Source organism: Dunckerocampus dactyliophorus, chromosome 9 (assembly GCF_027744805.1).
Source record: "Dunckerocampus dactyliophorus isolate RoL2022-P2 chromosome 9, RoL_Ddac_1.1, whole genome shotgun sequence".
In the NCBI taxonomy this organism is placed as follows: domain Eukaryota; kingdom Metazoa; phylum Chordata; class Actinopteri; order Syngnathiformes; family Syngnathidae; genus Dunckerocampus; species Dunckerocampus dactyliophorus.
In genome coordinates this window covers 14,243,882-14,266,219 of record NC_072827.1, presented here as the reverse complement: position 1 = coordinate 14,266,219, position 22,338 = coordinate 14,243,882, and the positions used below count along the sequence as shown (strand labels likewise).

At 39.4% G+C, this 22,338-nt stretch overlaps 1 protein-coding gene across 5 annotated transcripts in view; it reads left to right on the top strand.

Moving 5' to 3' along the window:
* The window catches only part of pard3bb (par-3 family cell polarity regulator beta b), a 201,935-nt gene that overhangs the window by 52,733 nt on the left and 126,864 nt on the right, over positions 1-22,338 (top strand). For 4 of the 5 annotated variants that reach the window (XR_008572425.1, XM_054786859.1, XM_054786860.1 and 1 more), the window contains 7 exons: positions 917-1,169; positions 2,385-2,493; positions 8,606-8,745; positions 8,834-8,962; positions 19,484-19,675; positions 20,615-20,773; positions 21,068-21,088. Coding sequence is in view for 4 of the 5 variants with exons in the window: in XM_054786859.1 (XP_054642834.1) it covers positions 917-1,169; positions 2,385-2,493; positions 8,606-8,745; positions 8,834-8,962; positions 19,484-19,675; positions 20,615-20,773; positions 21,068-21,088 (1,003 nt within the window). In the remaining variant the exon portion in view is untranslated. The remainder of the gene's footprint in view (positions 1-916; positions 1,170-2,384; positions 2,494-8,605; positions 8,746-8,833; positions 8,963-19,483; positions 19,676-20,614; positions 20,774-21,067; positions 21,089-22,338) is intronic. The other variant, XM_054786862.1, reaches the window with a different exon arrangement.

Here is a 22,338-nt window from a genome sequence, read left to right as displayed (position 1 = left end):
CATTTGTGGGCTTTGGGAGTGTAACATGAGTGTAGAATATTATAGAATACACATGTAAAGTGATTACAAGGGAAAGCAATAACTAATATACAGTAGAAGTTACAATTATGTCCACAAACATTGGTCCTTGCCCAGCATTTGTATGACACATTTCCTGAACCTGCAGAGATCATTACAAGGAGGGAGGGGGGAGACACAAACTACCTGACAGGAATATTATGGTTTTATGGAGTGGCTTTGATATGAACTCTACTTGCATCCTGTAAAAGGATTTGCAGTGAAAGTCATTACAGCCGTCCCTCGTTTATCACGGTTAATTTGTTCCAGACCTGACCGCGAAGTAGGATTCAATATTAATTAATGGAATATTTTCATAGTTAGACCATACGAAACCTCTTCATGACTTTATAAATACGATTTTTACCATTATTAGAGCCCTCTAGATATGAACTAACACCCCTATAGTCACTTTAGATTGTGCTCTTTGGAAATTGATCATTCTGACAGATTACATTGCACGGTTCGTGCATAATACTGGGTGCACCAACAAGACACTCTTACAGACATACACGTTTTTTGCCTTTGCATATTTAACGTGCAGTATAGACATGCAATGTAGAAAACCCAGTGAAGCCAGCTCCACTGTAAGATTATAGACTACCTAATTGCTTGTATGCAGATAGTGATCAATTAGCCAGAATGAAAGTATTCATCATTTAGCTGTATAATGTATATATTTAATCATCTTATGCCTCTTAATTGGCCTAACACTTGTAGTAGATGCTAATATTAAATACAGATGTGATTCATGGCATGATCAATGTAGTTAATGAGGCAGTATGCGTTCACAACACAGTACTAAATTGATGTCAATTCTGTCTGCCGCCTTTGTCACCATTCTTTTTTTAATTGTCAGAGCTCAAGAAATCTTCCGGCAGGCAATGCACTCCCCGGTTGTTTTCGTGGAAGTACTTCCTTCATCCAACAGAGAAAACTTTGAGAAGAGCGTCATAGGTCAGCTGTTGAGCAACAGTGCCGATCCTGACGACAGTCCCCGAATTCCCCAAACCAAAGAACCTCCTCCACTTGTCAAATCCAAACCTGTGTTCAAGCATCCTGAGAGCCCTGCTGTGAGAGTGGCTGAAGACGCTGCCGCTTTGGAAGCTGCTGTGAGTGCCGTTGCGCCAACCTAACCTGATATCATTAGACTCTTTGGCAGAGATAGCTACAACAGTCACAAAAAACACTTACAAAAAACACACATGCACACACAAAATCAACCTCAAGTCTTCATGTATGTTGTAATGGGAAACACACACATAACCCTTCAGCCCCAACTATATTCACAATTGCTTGTGTACAAAAACAACTCTGTGATTTTGTTTTTGCTGTGTTTTAATGTGTATAAACATTGTTAATGGCAGTGATTGTCAACGGGTTTGTTTGTGGGACCCATCATCACACCTCGATGACAAGCGGCGACTTAAATTATGGACATTTTTCAATGAAAAACATGTCAATTAGCACTTGAAGGGGCTGTTTGCAGCGGTTGCTTAGGCATGCACCTCATGACCTTGTGCCGGTGTAGCAAGCGAATAGGACAGACAAGAAAGCGAGGTGTATTCACAGACATCAGGTCATTACATTACTTTTTTTTTTTTTAAGCATCAAGCCGCAACCCACCAGTTGAGAATCACTAGTCAATGGTACACAACATACTTGATACTTCCTTAACATTCCTTTTAAATACGCTTGAACGTGTCAAATGTTACCAGCTTTACTTGAATATACAGTGCAGGTGGTCCTCGGTTTACGGTCTTCCAAGTTTCGAGTCCCAAGTTGGGATGACGAGGAGTTGGTCGATCAACAATCTCTTTATTGCAAAAACAAAACGGGCTAATACTGGACAGCCAGGCCAAAACAACATCAGCAAAGTGTCCTCCCGCACACAGTCAAGACACATGTCACATTCAAAGACATTCAGTAAACACGAAATTGCTTAACACTATATACAGTACAACAGCCAGGTTGCAAAAATATCATCGAGCATGTTTAAGAATCTCTGCCCCTATGAAAGCGACAGTAATAACCAAGCAGTATTGTGATCTTATAATTAAGTTTTGTATTTCGTCTTAGATCTTGTATTTAGATGTCGTATTTACTCTTTTTTTTTTACTGTATTTTATGTCCTTCATGTGATCTATACATAACGCAGTTATAAGAAAACTGAGTTACACCAAAACTCGACTTCCATCACAGTCTAAGAATGCAGCTCGTGCGTAACCTGAGGACCACCTGTATTGGTTATTTACCTCTGAACAAGCGTTGGTCTTTTTCCTTTGACTCAATAGTATTTTGCTTGCTCTCTGTTCGATCTACCATAGAGTCCTCAAGGGAGGGATGAAACCTCACTTTCTGAAAAAAGTCCCACTCTGTCCAGCCTGACGGCCAGTAAGACAGGAGGACGCAGATTGAGAATTGACCTTAAGAAAGGTGAGTTATCTTGTGCGACACAGTTTAGTAAAAAAAAATAAAAATAAATACATGCATATTTGAGTTTGCTTTCCAAGCAGGAGGAATAAACATTAGTAATTTCAAAATGTAATCCCGGTGTAATGGTAAATATGAAAACAACTCAGGTACAGGTCATGTGTGGTTAATATCACTGTAATGCTGCAATCTGCTGCCTCCCAACACTGCCATCTGTCCTCAGAAATCCAATTAAAGATTTTCAAGATTCAAGTTAAGTTTTGGGTGTAAAAATAATTACAAATGTCTGTCACCAAAGACTCTCACCCACCATTTGTGCCAAGTAAAAGTGGAGTAAAAGTGTTTTTGTTAACATTTTGTCCATCACTTTATAATGATTTTTAAACACCGACACAGGAAAATTGATAATCTTACCAGATCATCTTTTAACGGCACAGCTCACTTGGAATCTTGATGGTGCGGATACATAAAGCACCATGGGTAGCAGCCTCAGCCGTTGCTCGATGGGAAACTAAAGACAATGAGTCAAATTATCAGTGAAATTAAAAGCAAAACTTCATGTGTTCGCTTCCAAACTTCATCTTGTTGTTTAATCCACTTTTTCTTTGACTTTTGATTTTTTTTTTTTTTTTTAGAACTTGGTATATACTGTGTACAGTGGAACCTTGGTTTACGTCTGCTCTGTTGGTGTGTTTCTTAGTTAACATCCAACATTTTGACTTGGTTTTTCCACTTAGTGCACAATTTGGTGCACGTCTTGTTGTGTTATTAATACATAGTTTGAGTCCAACTGTGTTCTTGATGTATTTTTATTACAAAACCTCCTTGGTAGCACCCTGTTAGCTTGCTAATACATGGAAACACAGACTGGAAGTCAGCTTCGTCTCCCTACTATGATGTCATCAACAGTTGATTATGTACTTCTTAACTGTAAATTTTATATTTATGATGAAGCTATATTGGTCAGGGGCACCGCATGGGGGGGAAAGTTAGACAATTCCAAGAGTCTCCCAAAAATCGGTAATGATTAAAAAATAAAAAGGCGGGACCCCAAAGTCATTTTTTGTCCATGGTGCTGAGAATTATTTAAGGAAATTTTCTTTGTAAGAGTACATTGTCTGATGGAGCTCTGACAGGACTTCCAGGTAGCACTTAACTGGGCTCCAAGTGAGAGAGCAATCAGCGGAACCTGGTGTCTTCCACCGCTGAGAAAGGCTGGTCACCTAGTCCAATGATTTTATTATTTTTTTTATTAGCGTTAGGTTATTAGCGTAGTCTTCTGACTGTCACACACATACGGCCGGGTGTTGACTAAGTTAGCTGCCGTTTTATTGACTGTTGCTGCACAGTGAGCCACGGAAATCCACCAATACTCTGTCAAGTGTGTCTTCTTCAAATGCCGTATTTAATTAAAGTTTTAGGGTGCTACCTGGGTGAGATATTTTTTGTGGCATGTGTTGAAGGATGCAGACATTACATTACTGGCACAAAGGGGATACAAGTTCCACAAGTTCCACGCAGCAGACATGTTGGGTTTGCCCCATCACGCCTGCGCAGTGTGAAAGAAAGAGGGAGGGGAAACTACCCAATACATTACAGCAGGACACTACACTGTACACAGGGGTCTTTGCAATAGTACAAACCACAGGGGATCGGCACTGAAAGCCATAGATTGGCATATGCCGATCACGTGCTTTTGCATGAAAATCGATACTGATTGGTGACCGAAGTATCTGAGCATCCCTAAAGATAATCCACAATGAAGGCAAAGAAAATTGCAAGTGCCAGCAGTTTGATAAATTAGGTGACCAACACAACTGAATTCAAGAAATAACTCATGGCAAAAAATGAAATTGCTGCCACATTGCCGTCTTTGTCAACACACACAACTTCAATCAAGGTAAAAGTGACATTAAATGTTAATTTATCCCTTTCTTTTGTTATTTATATGCATTTTGAAGTGTCTTCTGCATGTAAAACTATAATTGTACAACAAAAAATAAGTGTGTTTTGTGTTTGGAATTAATTGGATTTACATGATTTTTTATGGGAAAAAATTGATTAAGCAGGACTTACATCCGGCCGTACGTGTTGCCACACACACGGGCTGCGCAATTTTTGAAAAATGTATTAGCCTTGGCCAGCACGTAGAGGAAGTAGGGTATCAGAGGGGTTGCAAGTATAACATACTTATGGAGCAAGTGGTTTGTGACACCCACGTGCTTGCCGATCGCCTTCTGTTGGTAGCTTTTAAATCGTGCGTGCTAGGTGTGCTTCATGTAAGGCTGTCTACGTGTCACTCGCTGGGGATGTACCGTGGGTGGACATCGTACGAGGCTTGTGAAGTCCACTCACTTCAATTGCAAGATGGGTGTAATTGTTTCCTATGGCACCTATGGCTATCGTGACCAGGAGAACCAGAGTGTACAGCGGGAAGAGCTGCCCGCCGTCTGTGGGTAAGGTACATCGATGTCGGATACGCTATGTGAGCAGCCGTCCACGGAGGTCTGGAGAACCAGAGTGTTGGCTGGGAGATGCCGCCTGCCGAGGCCGGCCGGGCAAGGCACATTCATGTTGGATACGCTATGTGAGGAGCCCCCGTGCGTCCACGGAGGGCGAGAGAACAGTTGGAGGAGGCGCTGGGCAATGTACGCAATGTACTTTTAAACTTGCAACACATGCACTCCTCCTCTGCCTTGTCCTTGCGACCTGGCTGAATGCAAAGTTTTCCTGCATGCAGAAAATAATTTGCATCCCAATTTTCTTCCTACGGGCTTTGCGTGCTGTCTGCGGGTTTGAAAATCCGTGCGGGCAATGTGCATGTCTCTTGCGATTTTCACAATTTTTGCACGTAGCCAGCACGTACGTTGGGCTGTAACTCCCCCTTTAGGTTAGAGTACGCGTCAGACCTTCTGGAAGCAGGTAAGTGACGCTAACCAAGGTTCCACTGTACACGCCCAGTTAACCCGGCGTCTCACGTAACTTAATAGCAATTCAAACTCAATTCAACATTTTATGCAACTTATTCTTTTTAGGAAATCTTTATTTGAATTTGTAACTTCAGGGGGAATTTAACCGGTGAGGTGATACTTTACCTCTCAGAAGGGGCACATTTGAGACTATTTTCTAGCAGTAGTTTCAATATGTATTATTATAATGTTGATATTAGCTTTATATTTATTTCTCACGGTTCTCTGAATGTATACAATTCAGCTGGTTTTTATTTTGTTCTTGCCTTTTCCCTGGCTGGGTCTCTCCTTTTCTCTCTCCATCTTCTCGACTTGTTCTCTTCAAGGTCTATTAAGTCTTTATTGATCTGTTCATTTCTGCTGATATGAATTCATCGCAGACCAAACTGCTGACTTGGCTGTGCTAAAGAGACCAGACTAAATGAGGTCTATAAAACACAAGCAGTCTCTGTGTATTGGGCACTGACATTCATGTTTGAGCGCTTTCTTGCACATTGTGTGTGTGTGCGCCTGTTTTTCACTGATTAGTATTTTAATCTTCCTTACTTCTCTTTCCAGAACATTCACTCTTTGACTGCATTAGACTTATACCTCATTTACTCTTTACTGTTCTATACTTCAGTTTCCCCTATTTTGCCCTATAACTGAGCTCTTTTGTAGATACATGCATTGTTTTACAGCAATGCACATATAGGCTCCTATCTGTTATCCACAGCACAAAGCAAAGCATGTCATTACTTTGTTTCTTACCAGTGCTTAGGTAAGTTTCTCATTCTATGTTGCCAGTAAAATGGGGTGTGGTCAGTGTTTGCTGCATCGTCAGTAACACTTATGGACATGATTAGTAGGAGGGAAAAATGTCAACGCGAAGGACATGCTTTAGTGCTAGGTACAGCGGCTACATTACATTGATCACGAGTTGCAGCCAGTGATGTGCAGATTGATACTGAAATATTGATACCTCCCAATACCAGATCTTTAGGCTCTAAAACTGATACTCAAATCCAAATATTGATACTTTTATACTTCAGTCATTTGAGGTAATGTGTATCATTGTGGTACTGTAAGTAACTAACGCCTAGGTTACAACTGACGTCCGTTTTTTGTATGTGCAAGTTGTTGTATTTCCCAAATTGCTGTTTTTTGTTTTTCATGTACAACGTAGTTGTGCTGACCGTGAATGAGTAAGATCACCGCAAAGTCTCTCTCTTTTGCTTTTACTCCCTCTCTGCCCCATTTTTCTCTCCTCCCCGATCCGATACTGGCTAAAATTTAGGCTGGTATTAGCGTGGAGTACAGTATTTCAAATCATATCATAAAGCATAAAGAATACAAGACATCGAGTAATTTATTGATTTATTTTAAACCTTGAAGTATGTTGAGGTAGCAGGGTGATTTACAAAAATAGCCAAGCTAATATACAACGACAGAAAAAACAGAGGACGAAATCATAAGTATATCAAAAGTACATTTCAGTGTGCAAGCCGTACCCACCAAATTTAGAGGAAAAAAACAGATTTGTACATATGAAAGCCGCACCGGACTATAAGCCGCACATGTCCATGTCCTAAAGTGGTATATTGTGGCACGCACAAGTCCGCAAGGACCAGGCAGCTCTTTATTTGACAGGAGCCAATCATGAGCTATGGAAAAAACTCACAACGAGGTCATTACTCAATATAACAGTCTGACTCCCAATGTCATCTTACAAAGAACACTAAACTCATCACACAGGAACTTAACACTCAAAAGGTATACATAATAAATATATAAACATGTTCCAATAGGATTTCTAAATAAAAAAAGAGTTAAAGATTTCCCATAATGCAATTTGTTTGCAATTTGTTCCTCACTGACTTGCGAGCAGCACAGTATTTAAACAATTATTATTAGTTCTGAAGTAAAGGAGAGGTCACGAGATTAGACTTTAGCCATAAATGAGCCGCACCACTGTATAAGCCACAGGGTTCAAAGTTTAAGAAAACAAGTAGCGGTTTATACACCGGAAATTACGGTATTTATAATTTGATTTAAGAATCGACTTTAGCGCATGAAAAACTATTGATATTTCAGTGTCGATCCGCTCGACCGACTGACTCAACACTCATGGAGGACGTATGAAGTATCTGAACCTGCGTTGGCCGCACTAATTACGTATGTGGGGTGCACGTTTGGCACACGACACACATATGGAGTCTGCAAATGCGATATATGAAAAAAACTGACATTTTGCCCAAACCTGACACCAGAAAAATATACAGAAGACACACCTTGGCCGTACAGACAACGTATGAAGTGCATGACTGTGTCTTGCAACCTGACAAAAACGAAAGTGCCCGTAGAGTTTGTTTGACATGACAAAGAACCTCTGCGGCTCAAAAATCAGCATGCCAGACTCACACCCTCTGTGTGTTTCTTGCGTTTTTTGCACTTAGACTGGCCGTAGCAGCCCTAATGGCTTAATTCTGATTTTGAATTGATTGTTTTCATTCTAATAGTAGTTTATAATTTATTTTAATAATGTTATATTATTTGTTTTTTTTTCTTGTTTAAAGCACCTTTTTCACATATTTTATATGACTTTGCCCTCTGTTTGATTTTTCTGTTGTTGTGTGGTTGCTTGGCTGTACAGTATTGTAAATCAAGCCGCTACCTCAATATACCAAAGTATTTGATGAATTGTATTCTTTATGCTATGAACTGTGCTATGATTGGAAATACACTTTTTAAAATTTACCAGACACATCAGGTGTAGATGTACAGAATACCGGTATCGGATACCAGCCTGAATTTGACCCAGTATCAGAAAGGAAATCAGTGGTGTTGCAAATCACTAGTTGCAGCCTGTTGCAGCTTGTCGCTCTCAACTTTGCAGGTCATGGCTAGGTTGCATCATCACCATGCATTATTGTGATAGAGTGATCTATCTTAGGCCACATTTCTATCGTTTGTATTGTATATTGTTTATTGCGCCAAATGTTTATATGTCAATGGGGATGTACCAACAAAATCAATGTTCTAAAGATCTGGATATGGCCTATCATCATCTATAGAAGTCTTTTAATAGGTCTGCTGGTATGTCTTTCTATTGTCTTTCTCACTTTATAACTTTGTGTTCATTTGTACACTCCTGAACGGGTTTCTAGGTTCGGAGGGTCTTGGCTTTACGGTGGTAACCAGAGATTCTTCAGTCCATGGTCCTGGGCCAATTCTTGTCAAAAACATTCTCCCACGTGGGGCCGCTGTTAAAGATGGACGTTTGCAATCAGGAGACCGCATATTAGAGGTGCTGGTAACCATTTAACAGAATACGTTTGCTGTGATGTTAATGTTAACGGTGCTGGTATGTTTTCATGGTTTCTGTGTTTGTTTAGGTAAACGGCGTGGATATAACGGGTGTCGGCCAAGAGGAGTTGGTGTGCATGCTGCGCAGCACGCGGCATGGAGAGAGTGTTTGTCTTGTGGTTCTACGGCAAGAAGATATGTTTCTCCCCCGCGAGATGGTAAGGTCCAGTTAACGATTTATATTTAGACCGAAGCTTTTCCTCCACCAATCACTTAATATTATCAGTCTCTCTCTGGATTGTTGGTCAGTCAACAGGCTTTTCTGGATGATGCCAAACTCACCTTATATCAATAATTATTTTTACTTTTGTTGAGATTAACTTGAAAGTGAATGGGGCATTACGTTTGCCATGTGGTTTTGTGGTGCACATTGAGCACACTGTAAAACCTGAACGTAATCTTGTTACTCAACCACTGCTGCTTTCCACTGTCTTTTATTTAATAAAATACATATTTAATTTATTCTGATTTTGAATGTCGTGCCTTTCTCTTCCTTTATTTCTGTTCTTTGGAAAAAAAAAAAAAAAGTTCAACTTCACTGTGTGACCTGACCACAAATAAAGTATTTTTAGATGCACACATTACCCACAAGTCCATACTGCTACACTAGAATACAGTGGAACCTCGGTTTTCGTCATTCATTCTTTCCAAAACTGAAATTTATTAAAACCGAATAATTTTTTCCCATAAGAAATGTCAATTCAATTACAGGCATCCTTTGCCCTTTGAATTTCGCGGCTTCACTCTATCACATTTTTTCAAAAATATATGAATGTATAAAAAATCTGTGCTGTTTTGTTGTTGATTATGGCCAATTATTAGTCAAAAAATGTGCATATTTTAGCTAATTTTATGTATTTTTGAGCTGACACATTCAAAGACATGTTGTGATATCTAGTATTGTACACTGGTCACTAGGTGTCAGTAATGTTACATTGATAAGACAATAGCCAATACAGGACGTACTGTGTAGAAACAATGCCATCATGTTTCAGTCTTATTTATGCATTATTTATGTACTATATGGCCTATTTTCTCTTATCATGTCTACTATATTGGGTAATATGAGTGTAAATGTGACTATAGAGGGTGTTATTTCATGTCTAGATGACTCTGATAATGTTAAACATATTTAGAAAGTTGTAAACAGGTTTTCTATGGTTATCTGTTCCAAAAATCCAAGAATATTAGCACGAAACCCTGATTCCTTGCTGTAATCTGTCTATACTCTCTACTCTACTATAAACTCTTAAAGGCTCTGTCACACCTTGACGATTTAGCCAGCTTACGCCAACGTATGAAAAAATTGGCCAATACGCTGGCGTACGTCCAATAAGTTATGGGTAAGTTTTGTATAAGTTAAGAACACGCTGAAGCAAGCCGGCATACATCATAGTACATACAAGTCGTCCAAAAATTTTGTGCATGCACAAAACATTTCAACGTATGTCAACGTATGATTAATACGTCCCGCATCCACGGGCAATAAGTTATGCAATCGTTGACGCCCGTTCACACACGTTATTTGTAAGTTACGTACAAGTCAAAATACGTCAACATACCTTGAGACAGAACTGTCTTCTTGGCGAGTGAAGATGGAGGCTGTTGTTATTGTATTTGCAGGTAAGTTTGCAGCTTGACCAGTAGAGGGCACTGTGACACTGGGAATGGAACCAACTTGTTTTGACTTTTTTATCAACTTTATTAATGCATTAGCAAGTCACAAATTCATGAGTGGTAGCGTATGCAGCCTACACCAGGGGTCTCACACTCGCGGCCCCCGGGACGATAGTTTGCGGCCCCCGTCTTAATATGAAAAATTAATGTTCGTGTGAGTCTGAGACCTGTGGTGTAGGCTGCATACGCTACCACTTTCCCAGTGTCACAGTACCCTCTACTGGTCAAGCTGCAAACTTACCTGCAAATACAACAACGACAGCCTCCATCTTCACTCGCCAAGAAGACAGTTCTGTCTCAAGGTATGTTGACGTATTTTGACTTGTACGTAACTTACAAATAACGTGTGTGAACGGGCGTCAACGAGCACATAACTTATTGCCCGCGGATGCGGGACGTATTAATCATACGTTGACATACTGTACGTCGAAATGTTTTGTGCACGCACAACATTTTTGGACGACTTGGACGTACTATGACGAATGCCGGCGTGCTTCAGCATGCTCTTAACTTATACAAAACTTACCCATAACTTATTGGACGTACGCCAGCGTATTGGCCAAATTTTTCATACGTTGGCGTAAGCTGGCTAAATCGTCAAGGTATGACAGGCGTTGGGCGTTGGGCATAAATTGTGAACACCGGCAACACGCTACTCATTCGTTGGTATAAGTTGTCTATAAGTTATAGAAACGTTCTATATAAATTACTAATGCGTTATGTTTACGTCCACCTCGTTATGAATACGCTATGTATACGCCCAAAATTGAAAAAAAAAACCCGTCGGCAGTTCAACGTATGCCATCAAAATGATCACGTCAGGCATGCGCTCCCTAAATCGTCCAGGTGTGACAGGGCCCTTATTGTCCCTACTCTAAAGGAACCACTATCCATTCTTCACATAGACTGAGTCAAGAAGCTGTGGATGCTTTGTTTGGCCATTCGACTAGTTTGGTAGGCACACAGTTTGGCCGCACGATAACCGAGAATGAAGCCGGGGTTCCACTGTAATTTCTTTTCACCATAATTGGTACATCTTTCTGTAACTAACCCCTTGCATCCCCGTTTTCCATCTTTCATCTTTTTAACACAACATTTGCAATATTTTTACTCACTTTTGACAACGATGCCTACCCTCCACAGGGCATATCCATTTTATTGATTATAAATGTAATTTGTTTTGATATAAAATGAAGCCTTCTCCCATCGCGATGAAAAGTGCAAGTGATATTTTAACTGAAACAAGATACAGACTATAACCACAATGAATGAGTTAGAAACATTTTCGAAGTACAATTTGAGAGCGCAACAAACACATTATGTAAGAATTGAGTTCCCTAAACTTTTTGGGCTTTTGTTCATACAAGAAAAGCGTTTCTTTGAAGGAGTTGTTTTACATTGAGGACACTTACAAAGTCATCTAGAAATTGTCTCTCTACAAATGCTGATGCTTTTTTTTTTTGCCAAAATGGGATGTTGTGATAATTTGTATCGGAGAAAAAGGCAGATCGATGAGGCTCCAGCTCGATTGCCTGGAATTAAAGAATGAATGTGAAAAATGGTTGGATTGACTCTCCATTACAGTTAATCGTGAGAACTGATTAATTATATGGCTGAACTGCAATTTCTCATAGAGTAGCTGAGCTCAGCTTGAATATGTCAATAAAGTAGTGTGTGTTTTAGAGATGATTATTTAGTGAGTGTGTACAATAAATTATGCATACCAACAGGGTATAGAAGGTATCATCGGTTTGTTGTTTTTGACAAGGAGTGACTACGTTGACTCTAAATTGTCCATCGGTGGGGTTGTGAGTGTGAATGTTTTTGTCTTGACAGTGGTACCTCTGTTTATTTGCTACAAAAGGTCAGAAGAAAACCGAAGCAGATTTTCCCTCAGAAATAATGCAAATCCAATGAATCTGTTCCAGACATCCAAAAAAATGATCACAAACACTTTTTACACATTCTAATTATAGTTTTACATGATGAAAAAAAATGTGAAATTGTTGTAAATGATAACTGAAATAGATAAATGAACACTGAGCATAAATTTTAACTTTTATTGAATACGCTTGTTGGTGAAGACGGCAAGAAGTGAAGTGGGATGAAGGGAAGCGATGCCATTTTCAGAATTCACGATGAGTTTTTTCTTGAATTCAATAGTGTTTCTCACTTTATCAAATTGCTGGCAGTTTCAACTTTTTGTGGCAGTTGCACGAAATAAAAAACAAAAACAAAATGCACAGTGAGTCACAAAAGCGCAGGGTGCTTCGTTTGGGATGTCAGTTCTGCAGAATGAAACAGTACAGGGCAAACAGTCTAGTTTGTTAGACGCTATTGTACGATGACCAAGACAGTGTATGACAACCACGGCAAAACTGCAAAATTAGGCCTTTATTATTATTTAACAATTATATTTTTCTTTTGTTATCATTATTACTACATACTGTATCTGAGCATCATCAGAACCATTCTGTAATGAACACATAATGCATGAACAGGAATAAGAAATGCTTAAGTTATCCCCCAACTATTGGAATGTAGTAATAATCACTTGTTCTCAGATTTTAATTAGACGGAGAGCTGTTTTAGAAATGCATTTTTGTCTGATGGTTTACTGATTAGCATTGATAAATCCTAACAGCTTGGTTATGTTTGAGGCACTGAGAAAGTGAAAGTGAAAAAATTAATGTACCCATCATCTCGAGCTCCTCCCCCACTGCCGATGTGTAACTTCAGACTGCCATCTGGTGTTATATGTTAACATCTGTGCTCACCGCAGAGCCAACACATCACTACACTTCTACACACACACACACACACACACACACTGACACATCACTTGTACTTAAGCATACAATCGTGGTATTGAAGGTTATACAGAAATAAACACACATGCTGTAGTTAATTAATTGCACATACATATTGCCTTGAAAAACCATTTGATGTTTTCACACAACAAGAATTCCACTTCTAAGTTAGCTAGATCAGTGACAGGAATAGAAGAAATAATACTCACAAAGGACAAGGACTGTTTCTGGAAACCTGTGGCCACTTCCGGAAATCAAACCAAGTGCTTATACAATGATTTACTAGTTCACAACCCCTTTCACACTGCACTTACAACTGACTTTTTACCATGTTGCCATTGTGTGTGAACATCACTATATTATTGGAAATATATGGAATTGGATATTGGGTGGTGGGGAAAAAAACGACACAAAAATCTGACATGAATATCATGGATTTAATGAGTGACTTTGATATGAACTGTAACTGCGTCCTGTAAAATGATTTGCAGTGGAAGTCATTATGGATGTGCTCTTTGCAAAAAGTTAACAGCGACAAGCTGCAACAGATAATATAATCAATGTACAGAGTACAAGTACTTTGGACAATTCAATAACAATAACCTTTCGTGTCCGTCGCCATCACGCACGTTATCTAGCCTGGGAAGAGCCTTGAACAGCTTCTGTTTTGCTTCGAACACACACTTTTAACACCACCGGATTTAAAAATCTGGTGGTGTCCAAATCATCACGATTGTTATCACTGGAATGAATGTTTTGTGAGTGCAACGTTTTGTTTGCTGCTATTTTTCCTGAATTTAACATTGTACAATTTTTTTAAACATGATTTTTATGTTGTTGGGTGATTAAATTCTGCAAAAAAAATAGCACGGTTTGAGTGCCCCTCAGCTTGTCAGGTTTTTAGTTGGCAGGTTTTATAGATGGCATATGTGTTGCTTTCCACTCATGACATCACCATCGTGACCTCACACGGTATAATCTTTCTTATACATTTCACTATCTGTTGTAACCTCGGAGACCTTTGTACACACACACACACACTCACACACACACACACACACACATACAAGCTCCAGGGCAGCTTAGTGTGGCATCTTAAGGGGTATCAGTTGAGTGTCTCCTTTTTGTTTCCTTGACTCTGTATTCTCCTTTATTAGCATCATTTCTTTAGTACACTTTATTATAAATATAAATTAAGGCAGATCTAAACTGGGGAAAAATGATCTTGAATATCTTTCCTGATAATAAGTGGGTGATGTATTAGTAACAAAATGATGCCACATAATTTGATAGAAATGAAAATGATCACCCTATAGAGGGGGGAAATCAAAGACACCCCAAAAATGAAAGTGAAAAAATGATGCAGCACACTGGTCCATTTGCCTAAAATGTCATTGTAGCAACTCAAAATGATTCTCAGTAGTTTGTGTGGCCCCCACGTGCTTGTACTAATGAGACTACGGATGGTGTCCTGGGGGATCTCCTCCCAGATCTGGACCAGGGCATCCATGAGCTCCTGGACAGTCTGAGGAGCAACCCGGCGGTGCCGGATGGACCTAAACATAATGTCCCAGAGGTGTTCTATTGGGTTTAGGTCAGGTGAACGTGGGGGCCAGTCAATGGTATCAATTCCTTCATCCTCCAGGAACTACCTGCATACACTAGCCACATGCGGTCGGGCATTGTCGTGGACCGGGAGGAACCCAGGTTCCACTGCACCAGCGTAGGTTCTGACAATGGGTGCAAGGATTTCATCCCGATACCTAATAGCAGTCAGGGTGCCATTATCTAACCTGTAGAGGTCTGTGCGTCCTTCCAGGGATATGCCTCCCCAGACCATCACTGACCCACCACCAAACCGGTCATGCTGAATGATGTTGCAGGCAGCATAACGTTCTCCACGGCATCTCCAGACCCTTTCACGTCTGTCACATGTGCTCAGGTTGAACTTGCTCTCATCAGGGAAGAGCACAGGGCACCAGTGGTGTAGTTGCCAATTCTGGTGGTCTATGGCAAATGCCAATCGAGCTCTACGGTGCTGGGCAGTGAGCACAGGGCCCACTACAGGACGTCGGGCCCTCAGGCCACCCTCATGGAGCCTGCTTCTGATTGTTTGGTCAGAAACATTCACACCAGTGGCCTGCTGGAGGTCATGTTGTAGGGCTCTGGCAGTGCTCATCCTGTTCCTCCTTGCACAAAGAAGCAGATACCGATCCTGCTGAGGGTTGAAGGACCTTCTATGGCCCTGTCCAGCTCTCCTGGAGTAACTACTTGTCTCCTGGAATCTCCTCCATGCGTCCAAGTACCGCAGTGATGCCCTGGTCCAGATCTGGGAGGAGATCTCCCAGGACACCATCCGTAGTCTCATTAGGAGCATGCACCGACCTTGTCAGGCATGCGTACAAGCACGTGGGGGCCACACAAACTATTGAGAATCATTTTGAGTTGCTACAATGACATTTTGGCAAAATGGACCAGTGTGCTGCATCATTTTTTCACTTTCATTTTTGGGGTGTCTTTGATTTCCTCCCTCTATAGGGTGATCATTTTCATTTCTATCAAATTATGTGGCATCATTTTGTTACTAATACATCACCCACTTATTATCAGGAAAGATATTCAAGGTCATTTTTCCCCCCAGTTTAGATCTGATGTGTTTTCCAAGTGTTCCTTTAATTTTTTTAAGCAGTGTATATACATTATATTACATAGCAACATAAGAGGTACACAATATAGTGAAACCATCTGTATTTAATGACCTGCTTTCAATTCCTCTTGCAGATTAACTGCAATATTGCTAAATTCAAATGAAAACTACAAGCCCCTCACACATGTAAATGATTTGTGTGTGTGTGTGTGTGTGTGTGTGTGTGTGTGCGTGTGCTTTAGTTGCTCTCCTCTAACTATAATTTCTGTCAATCTTTCATATTGGTCATGCTTGGTTGAATAAACCACAGGCACTGAGCCTTCTTGTTAATGGTATATAATCCAGTTGATCCATCTTTGCAGTCAGTCATTAATATGTTAAATGATCAGCATGGGGGTGTTCATTTGCAAACATCTTTTAATATAATGAGATGCATTTGATTAAGTGCATTTAACAGCTTTTCATGACAGGCGACAGAAAAACACACAAACATACAATAGTTGTGTTTATTATTTTTTGTCTTATACAGTGATTTAACCTCTCCCGTATGTACTCCTGATCAAACTTTTAAGACCAGTTGCAAGAATTTACATTTTGCACTGTTGGATCTTAAGGAGGTTTGAATTAGAGCTGCAATGCAATGTAAGCGGGAGTGAGACAAAAACATTTTTGAGTAAACAATTTCCTGCAAACAAAAATTAAAGTGAAATAGGCTGATCAAAAGTTTGAGACCATATCTAAAAAAAAACAAAAAGCCCCCTAAAATAGAAATAATATGTTCAAAAAAGGACTCCGTAATGAGTAGCTGCACCATTCTCGTTAATCACCTCACAAATTGGTTTGGGCATGCTTGATGCCAGCGTTTCCAGGAGGCTAGTGGGAATGTTTCTCCAGGTGGTGAAGAAAGCATTCACTGTCTGGAACCGATGTCCATTTTTGTAAACTTCCCTTGCCATCCATCCCCAGATGTTCTCAATTGGATTTAGATTAGGGGAACACGCAAAATGGTCCAAAAGAGTTATTCCTCTATTCCTCTCCATTATTCCTCTGACAGCCTGGCATTTTGAACTGCGGCTTTGTCCTGTTGAAAAACCCAGTCATTACCACACAGACGAGGGCCTTCAGTCATGGGGGATGACCCCCTGCAACATCTCAACATAGCCAGCTGCCGTTTGACACCCCTACACAACCTGAAGCTCCATTGTTCCATTGAAAGAGAAAACACCCCCCAACTCATGATGGCACCCCCTCCACTGTGACCTGTAGAGAACATCTCAGGTGGGATCTCCTTGTCATGCCAGTAACGTTCGAAGAAATCGGGACCGTCAAGGTGGCATTTCTTCTCAACAATCCGACCGTGTTCAAAGAGAGAACGCATTTTTGCCTCTTCCATCAGGAGATCATGACAGGTTGAATACCTTACAGAAAATGAAATTGTATCCACATTCTTTTGAGGAGAAAATGGCTTTTAAAGGCTGCAGTTTTCAACTTTTGATCAGCAGCCTTTTTCACTTGGTTGTTTGCAATAAATTGCTTCGTCAAAAAAATTTCTGTCTCACTCCCATTTCTTCTTTTTGTATTTGGAAGCTCACTTAGAACCTCCTTAAGATCCAACAGTACAAAATGTATTTTTTTTCATTTTTTCAACTGGTCTAAAAATTTTGATCAGGGGTGAATATGAATTGATATGGATGCGTTGGTGTAAATTCTTTACAAAGTACCATCGAGTACATGCCTTTTCCATAAAATAAGTTTTGTGTTGGCCGTGTAACATGCCTAGTACATGAGTAAGAAGTAATCAAATGTAAGGGTGTTGAAATAAGCTCTATTTGTATAGCTGGATGCATCACGTAACCCTGGAAACAGGTCCTCTCGCATCTTGTTGACCCTTTTAGTCGTCGTCATGCATACTATTTGCAGTTGCTGCTTGGATCATGATGGATGCTTATTATGTCTGTTTTCACCTGAGGCAGGTACTGACGGATTATCCCCGTACTGGTTGTAACTGCAAGCTCCTTGCAAATAGGACTATATGCTGTGGAACATATGCTTACTGTACTTTGATGATGGTGATGGATGTCCTCTGCTTTGCCCAGCTTTTACAGCATGATTAGGATACATGCTCCATGGTAGCTTTGGGGAACTAGTTTGATGAAAACAGGAGAAAGAGGACGTGTTCATTTTTTGTTCTTGAGCTCAGTCAATATTTAAAAAAAAAAGGAAATGAGCAATGATTTATTATACACACCAAAAATATCCTGTTGTCATTGTAATTTTTGTTTCTTTTTCTCATCAGCCTCATTTTACATTTTCATTTAGTTCCACCTTTGCCACCATTCTATGAATATGTACTTAGATTTTAAAGTTAATACTTACGGCACACATATATTGTATGGACAACTTGTTCCCATTAATCAAAATTATAAATTATATGAAAAATATTTTAAAAACTCATAAAAAGTTAAAATCAATTTTTTACATTCCTTATTAAATTATAAAATATTGAACATTATTATTACAAAAATGTGCAATACTGACTTTTTATTTATTTTTTTACCACTATCCAGTATTGTCTAATGTTGTGTAATGAACACATTGTGTTTTTTCTACTGGATGCATTTCACAAATAAACACTGTTTGTGCAAAATAAGACAAATACTACAATGTGCAATAAAAGTTATTGAAAAAGTGCCATGATTCTTCATGTGGCTGCGTGTGAGAGTGATTTTCCTGAGGTGTGATTTTAGATTAGAAGTATTAAAGTATTACGCCCCCGTTGCATAACCAGTGCTTTAGGTCATGTTCTGCATGGGAGCATGGACTTCAGTTTTCCTTAGTTTTCACATTGTTTCCTTTTTTGTGCTCTTTGTTTGGTTTTCTGTTTCCTGTTGGTGCAATGTGCAGCTCCTTAGTGGTTGCTGCAGAGCACATCCAACGGTACCTGTTTGTCATTCGTAATCAGCACTACTGTTTTGGTGGAACTTCATTATGCCCAAACAGCAAAACATAACCCTTTATAGTCATTGCAAATTGTATATTTACAATCAGATGGCAAAAATTGGAAATAATTCCTCCCCGCAGACACACTGGACTTGTTACTTTGTGGAGCACAGGGTGCACTCATGCACTGATACCATTATTGACAGAAAAAACAATACTGATATGGTTGCATATTTCATTTTATGCCAATATCATTGTATCGGACATCCTTAGTTATAACAGCAATGTAAGGGCCAACCCTTACTGCCAACCCTAGTATTGTAATAGCCAGGCATCCCACTACTTTGTCCATATTGACGATATGGATGTTTCATTTTTTAATTTTTACTGAAATTAGAAAACTGGCCTTGGACTTTCCATCCATTTTTGTGTCTGTGCATCTGGGCAGTGTAAAGAGTTGCTTTGAAAAGAATGGAGTCAAGGTAATTTACTAGTAGATGTGCTCTGTGTGGCTAACAACCTTTCCTTACAATGGAGAACCTCAAATATGACATTTTTAGATGATTCAAGTCACTCACATTCTGTTTTTTTTCTTTCTCTCTTAGAAAGATGATAGGTCCCGTGACACGGGCTTCATTTTGGAGAATGGAAAAGAACAGCTCATGTTCGAGGTGCCCCTCAATGACACTGGCTCAGCGGGGCTCGGTGTTAGCCTCAAAGGAAACAAGTCAAGGGAAACCGGGGAAGACCTAGGAATTTTCATCAAATCCATTATTCACGGAGGGGCAGCATACAAGGTGACTGTCCAACAACTTTTACCAAAAAGGCATTTATTTAATGTGCTCATGTCACCCAAAAATAAAAAAAAAACAATAACAAAATGAAAGTATAGTACATTGCGGTTCACCTGTCGTGGATTCGCTCTTTTGCAGAATTTTGTAAGTGCAATTTTGCACTTTTTTTTTTTTTTTTTTTTTTACTGCGTCCTTGTGGTGTAATAGAGTGATCTATCGGTGATCTGTTGCATGTGTCTGTTATTGTATTTACTACTGCTACCAGTAGAGGGTGTTGCATACTCATGTGAGAGTTGAAGACGCGTCCAGTTTGTGTAAATATAGAGCCACAACAGTCCTGATTGGCTTAGGGAGAACCTGCTTATTGTGTTCTGCGTTCTGACTGGCTGTAGACCTTTGTCAATCAATCTCCTTCGTGCAGGACTGCCTGTTTCCTGTTGTATGATCGCTAGCTGCTAGCAATCATACATGCTGAATGACCTTTACACCTAATTTCTAAAAAAAATTGCAGCTTTATTCTTTGATTTCTTTTTGAACCACTTTTTTTTTTTAATTACCTATTTTAGTCTGAAATATTACAACTTTATGCTGCTTTTTTCTCTTAAAAGTATGATTATTCTTCTACTATTTTGGCTCTATTCTCTCAAAATTTCAATTTTTGCTGTCCAGGACCAATAAAAAAAAATAAATAAAAATTATGTATTAAAATATTATTATTTTACTATCTTAATATTTCATAATTATTCTTGTAAAATTACTGCTTCTATGTCTTTATCAATTTTTGCTGCTGTTTTTTTATTTTCTTGTTTAATCACATTTTTAGAATGTGCCGAGGGCCAATATACAAAAGCTAATTGTGGTTCTTTGATTGTACCATGGAGTCCCCAAGACTTTAGGTTGAAGCACATGTAGTGAACATATGTACGTGTGTTTGTGGTATAGGATGGACGTCTGCGTGTCAATGACCAGCTGGTAGCCGTGAACGGGGAATCTCTGCTTGGACACTCTAATCATGTTGCCATGGAGACACTCCGCCGTTCGATGTCACATGAGGGAAATGTCAGAGGGACCATCCAACTTGTGGTGATGAGAGTTCTGAAGGTACACACTCAGTAGTACACATCGCAGTACACATATTTGAAATGAGGTAATATTTCAAATGAGGTAATATTTGAAATTTGGTAAGTGTCATATGCAAAGAAAGTCCACTGCAATCCTAATGATACAAACCTGGCACTAAATTATTGGTATTTGGTACCATAGAGCACATATTTTTGCAGAATATAGCGATTGATATTGGAATAATGACATCAGTGATCAATAAGAAATACACTTATAATACTTTCGAAATTCAGGGACTTGTATTTAGACCGTTTTCAATTTTCATTTCTTCAGTACAAGTGGAGTAAAAGTGAAGTACGTATATTTTTTATCCCATAATCTATTGACTTGAATGGCCTTTTTCTTCACTCTGATTTTTCAGTCCTTTTAGCTCAGTTTATACTTAACACTCGTCTCCCTGCTTGCTTTTCTGCTCTTACCAGCCAGCTGCAAAAGAGCAGTTACACTTGTTTTGTTCTTGTGCTTTTTCCTGTGTATGCATGTGTGTGACTTAGTGTTCATCTCTTAGCTGAATCTCTTTTCTTTATGGGTAAAAAGATTCTTTTTATCCTGGCTGCTATTGAAGGGATCCATTTTGCATTGCTCAGTATAATCTGTCAAAGGCCTTGCACACACTGAGCTTGTTATATGGCTCAAATGGTCTTTTTTGCACCGACTGCTTGTAGTGGAAGAAAAGTATATGCATTGGATCCATGCACATTCGCAATGCAGCATTCACGGTCCTGCAAATTAGCGAATTTTTTCAATTTTTTTTTTCTCCAAAATAGTCTTTTTTTTTTCTGCAGAAAACTGATCTCATTCACCCTAAGTTGGTAATATACAATTACATGATAACACAGTGGTCCTTCGTTTATCGTAGTTAATTGGTTCCAACCCGACCGTCATAAGTGATATGTTTGCGACCTTCTAAATACGGTTTTCAACATTATTAGAGCCCTGCAGACATGAAATAACACCCCTATAGTCAACTTTACACTTGTATCACATATTATAGTAGACATAATAAGAGAAAATAACCCATTTAAGACATATATAATGTATGTGTTGCTGTTAATGTGTTCCGTTGCTAGGGGAACTGAGTGGAGGGTGGACAGGAACTGACGTCATCGGTTCAGATTTCAATCTTAGCTTGGCATGGGCAATGGCCTCAACAGGATGCCGTGTTTTTATTTATTGCCTGTTGTGAGATCATTCAAACCTGCAATAAAAGTATGTTGTTCCGGCAATCAAGTCTGGTGCTTGTGTGTCTCAACGAACATTACAGCAGCATTACTGACACTGACACCTACTGAGGTGTAGGATACATATCATTTTTGAATGCAACTTTTTAATGCTTTATATTTGTATTTGAGTTCATTTAGCCAGTTCTATGCTTGCAAATCCTTAATTTAGGCAAAAAAACAAGAAAAACAAAATGAAGACTTTGGAGTGGCTTAGTCAAAGTCCTGACCTGAATCCTATTGAGATGCTGTGGCATGACCTTAAAAAGGCGCTTCATGCTGGAAAACCCTCCCATGTGGTTTAATTACAACAATTCTGCAAAG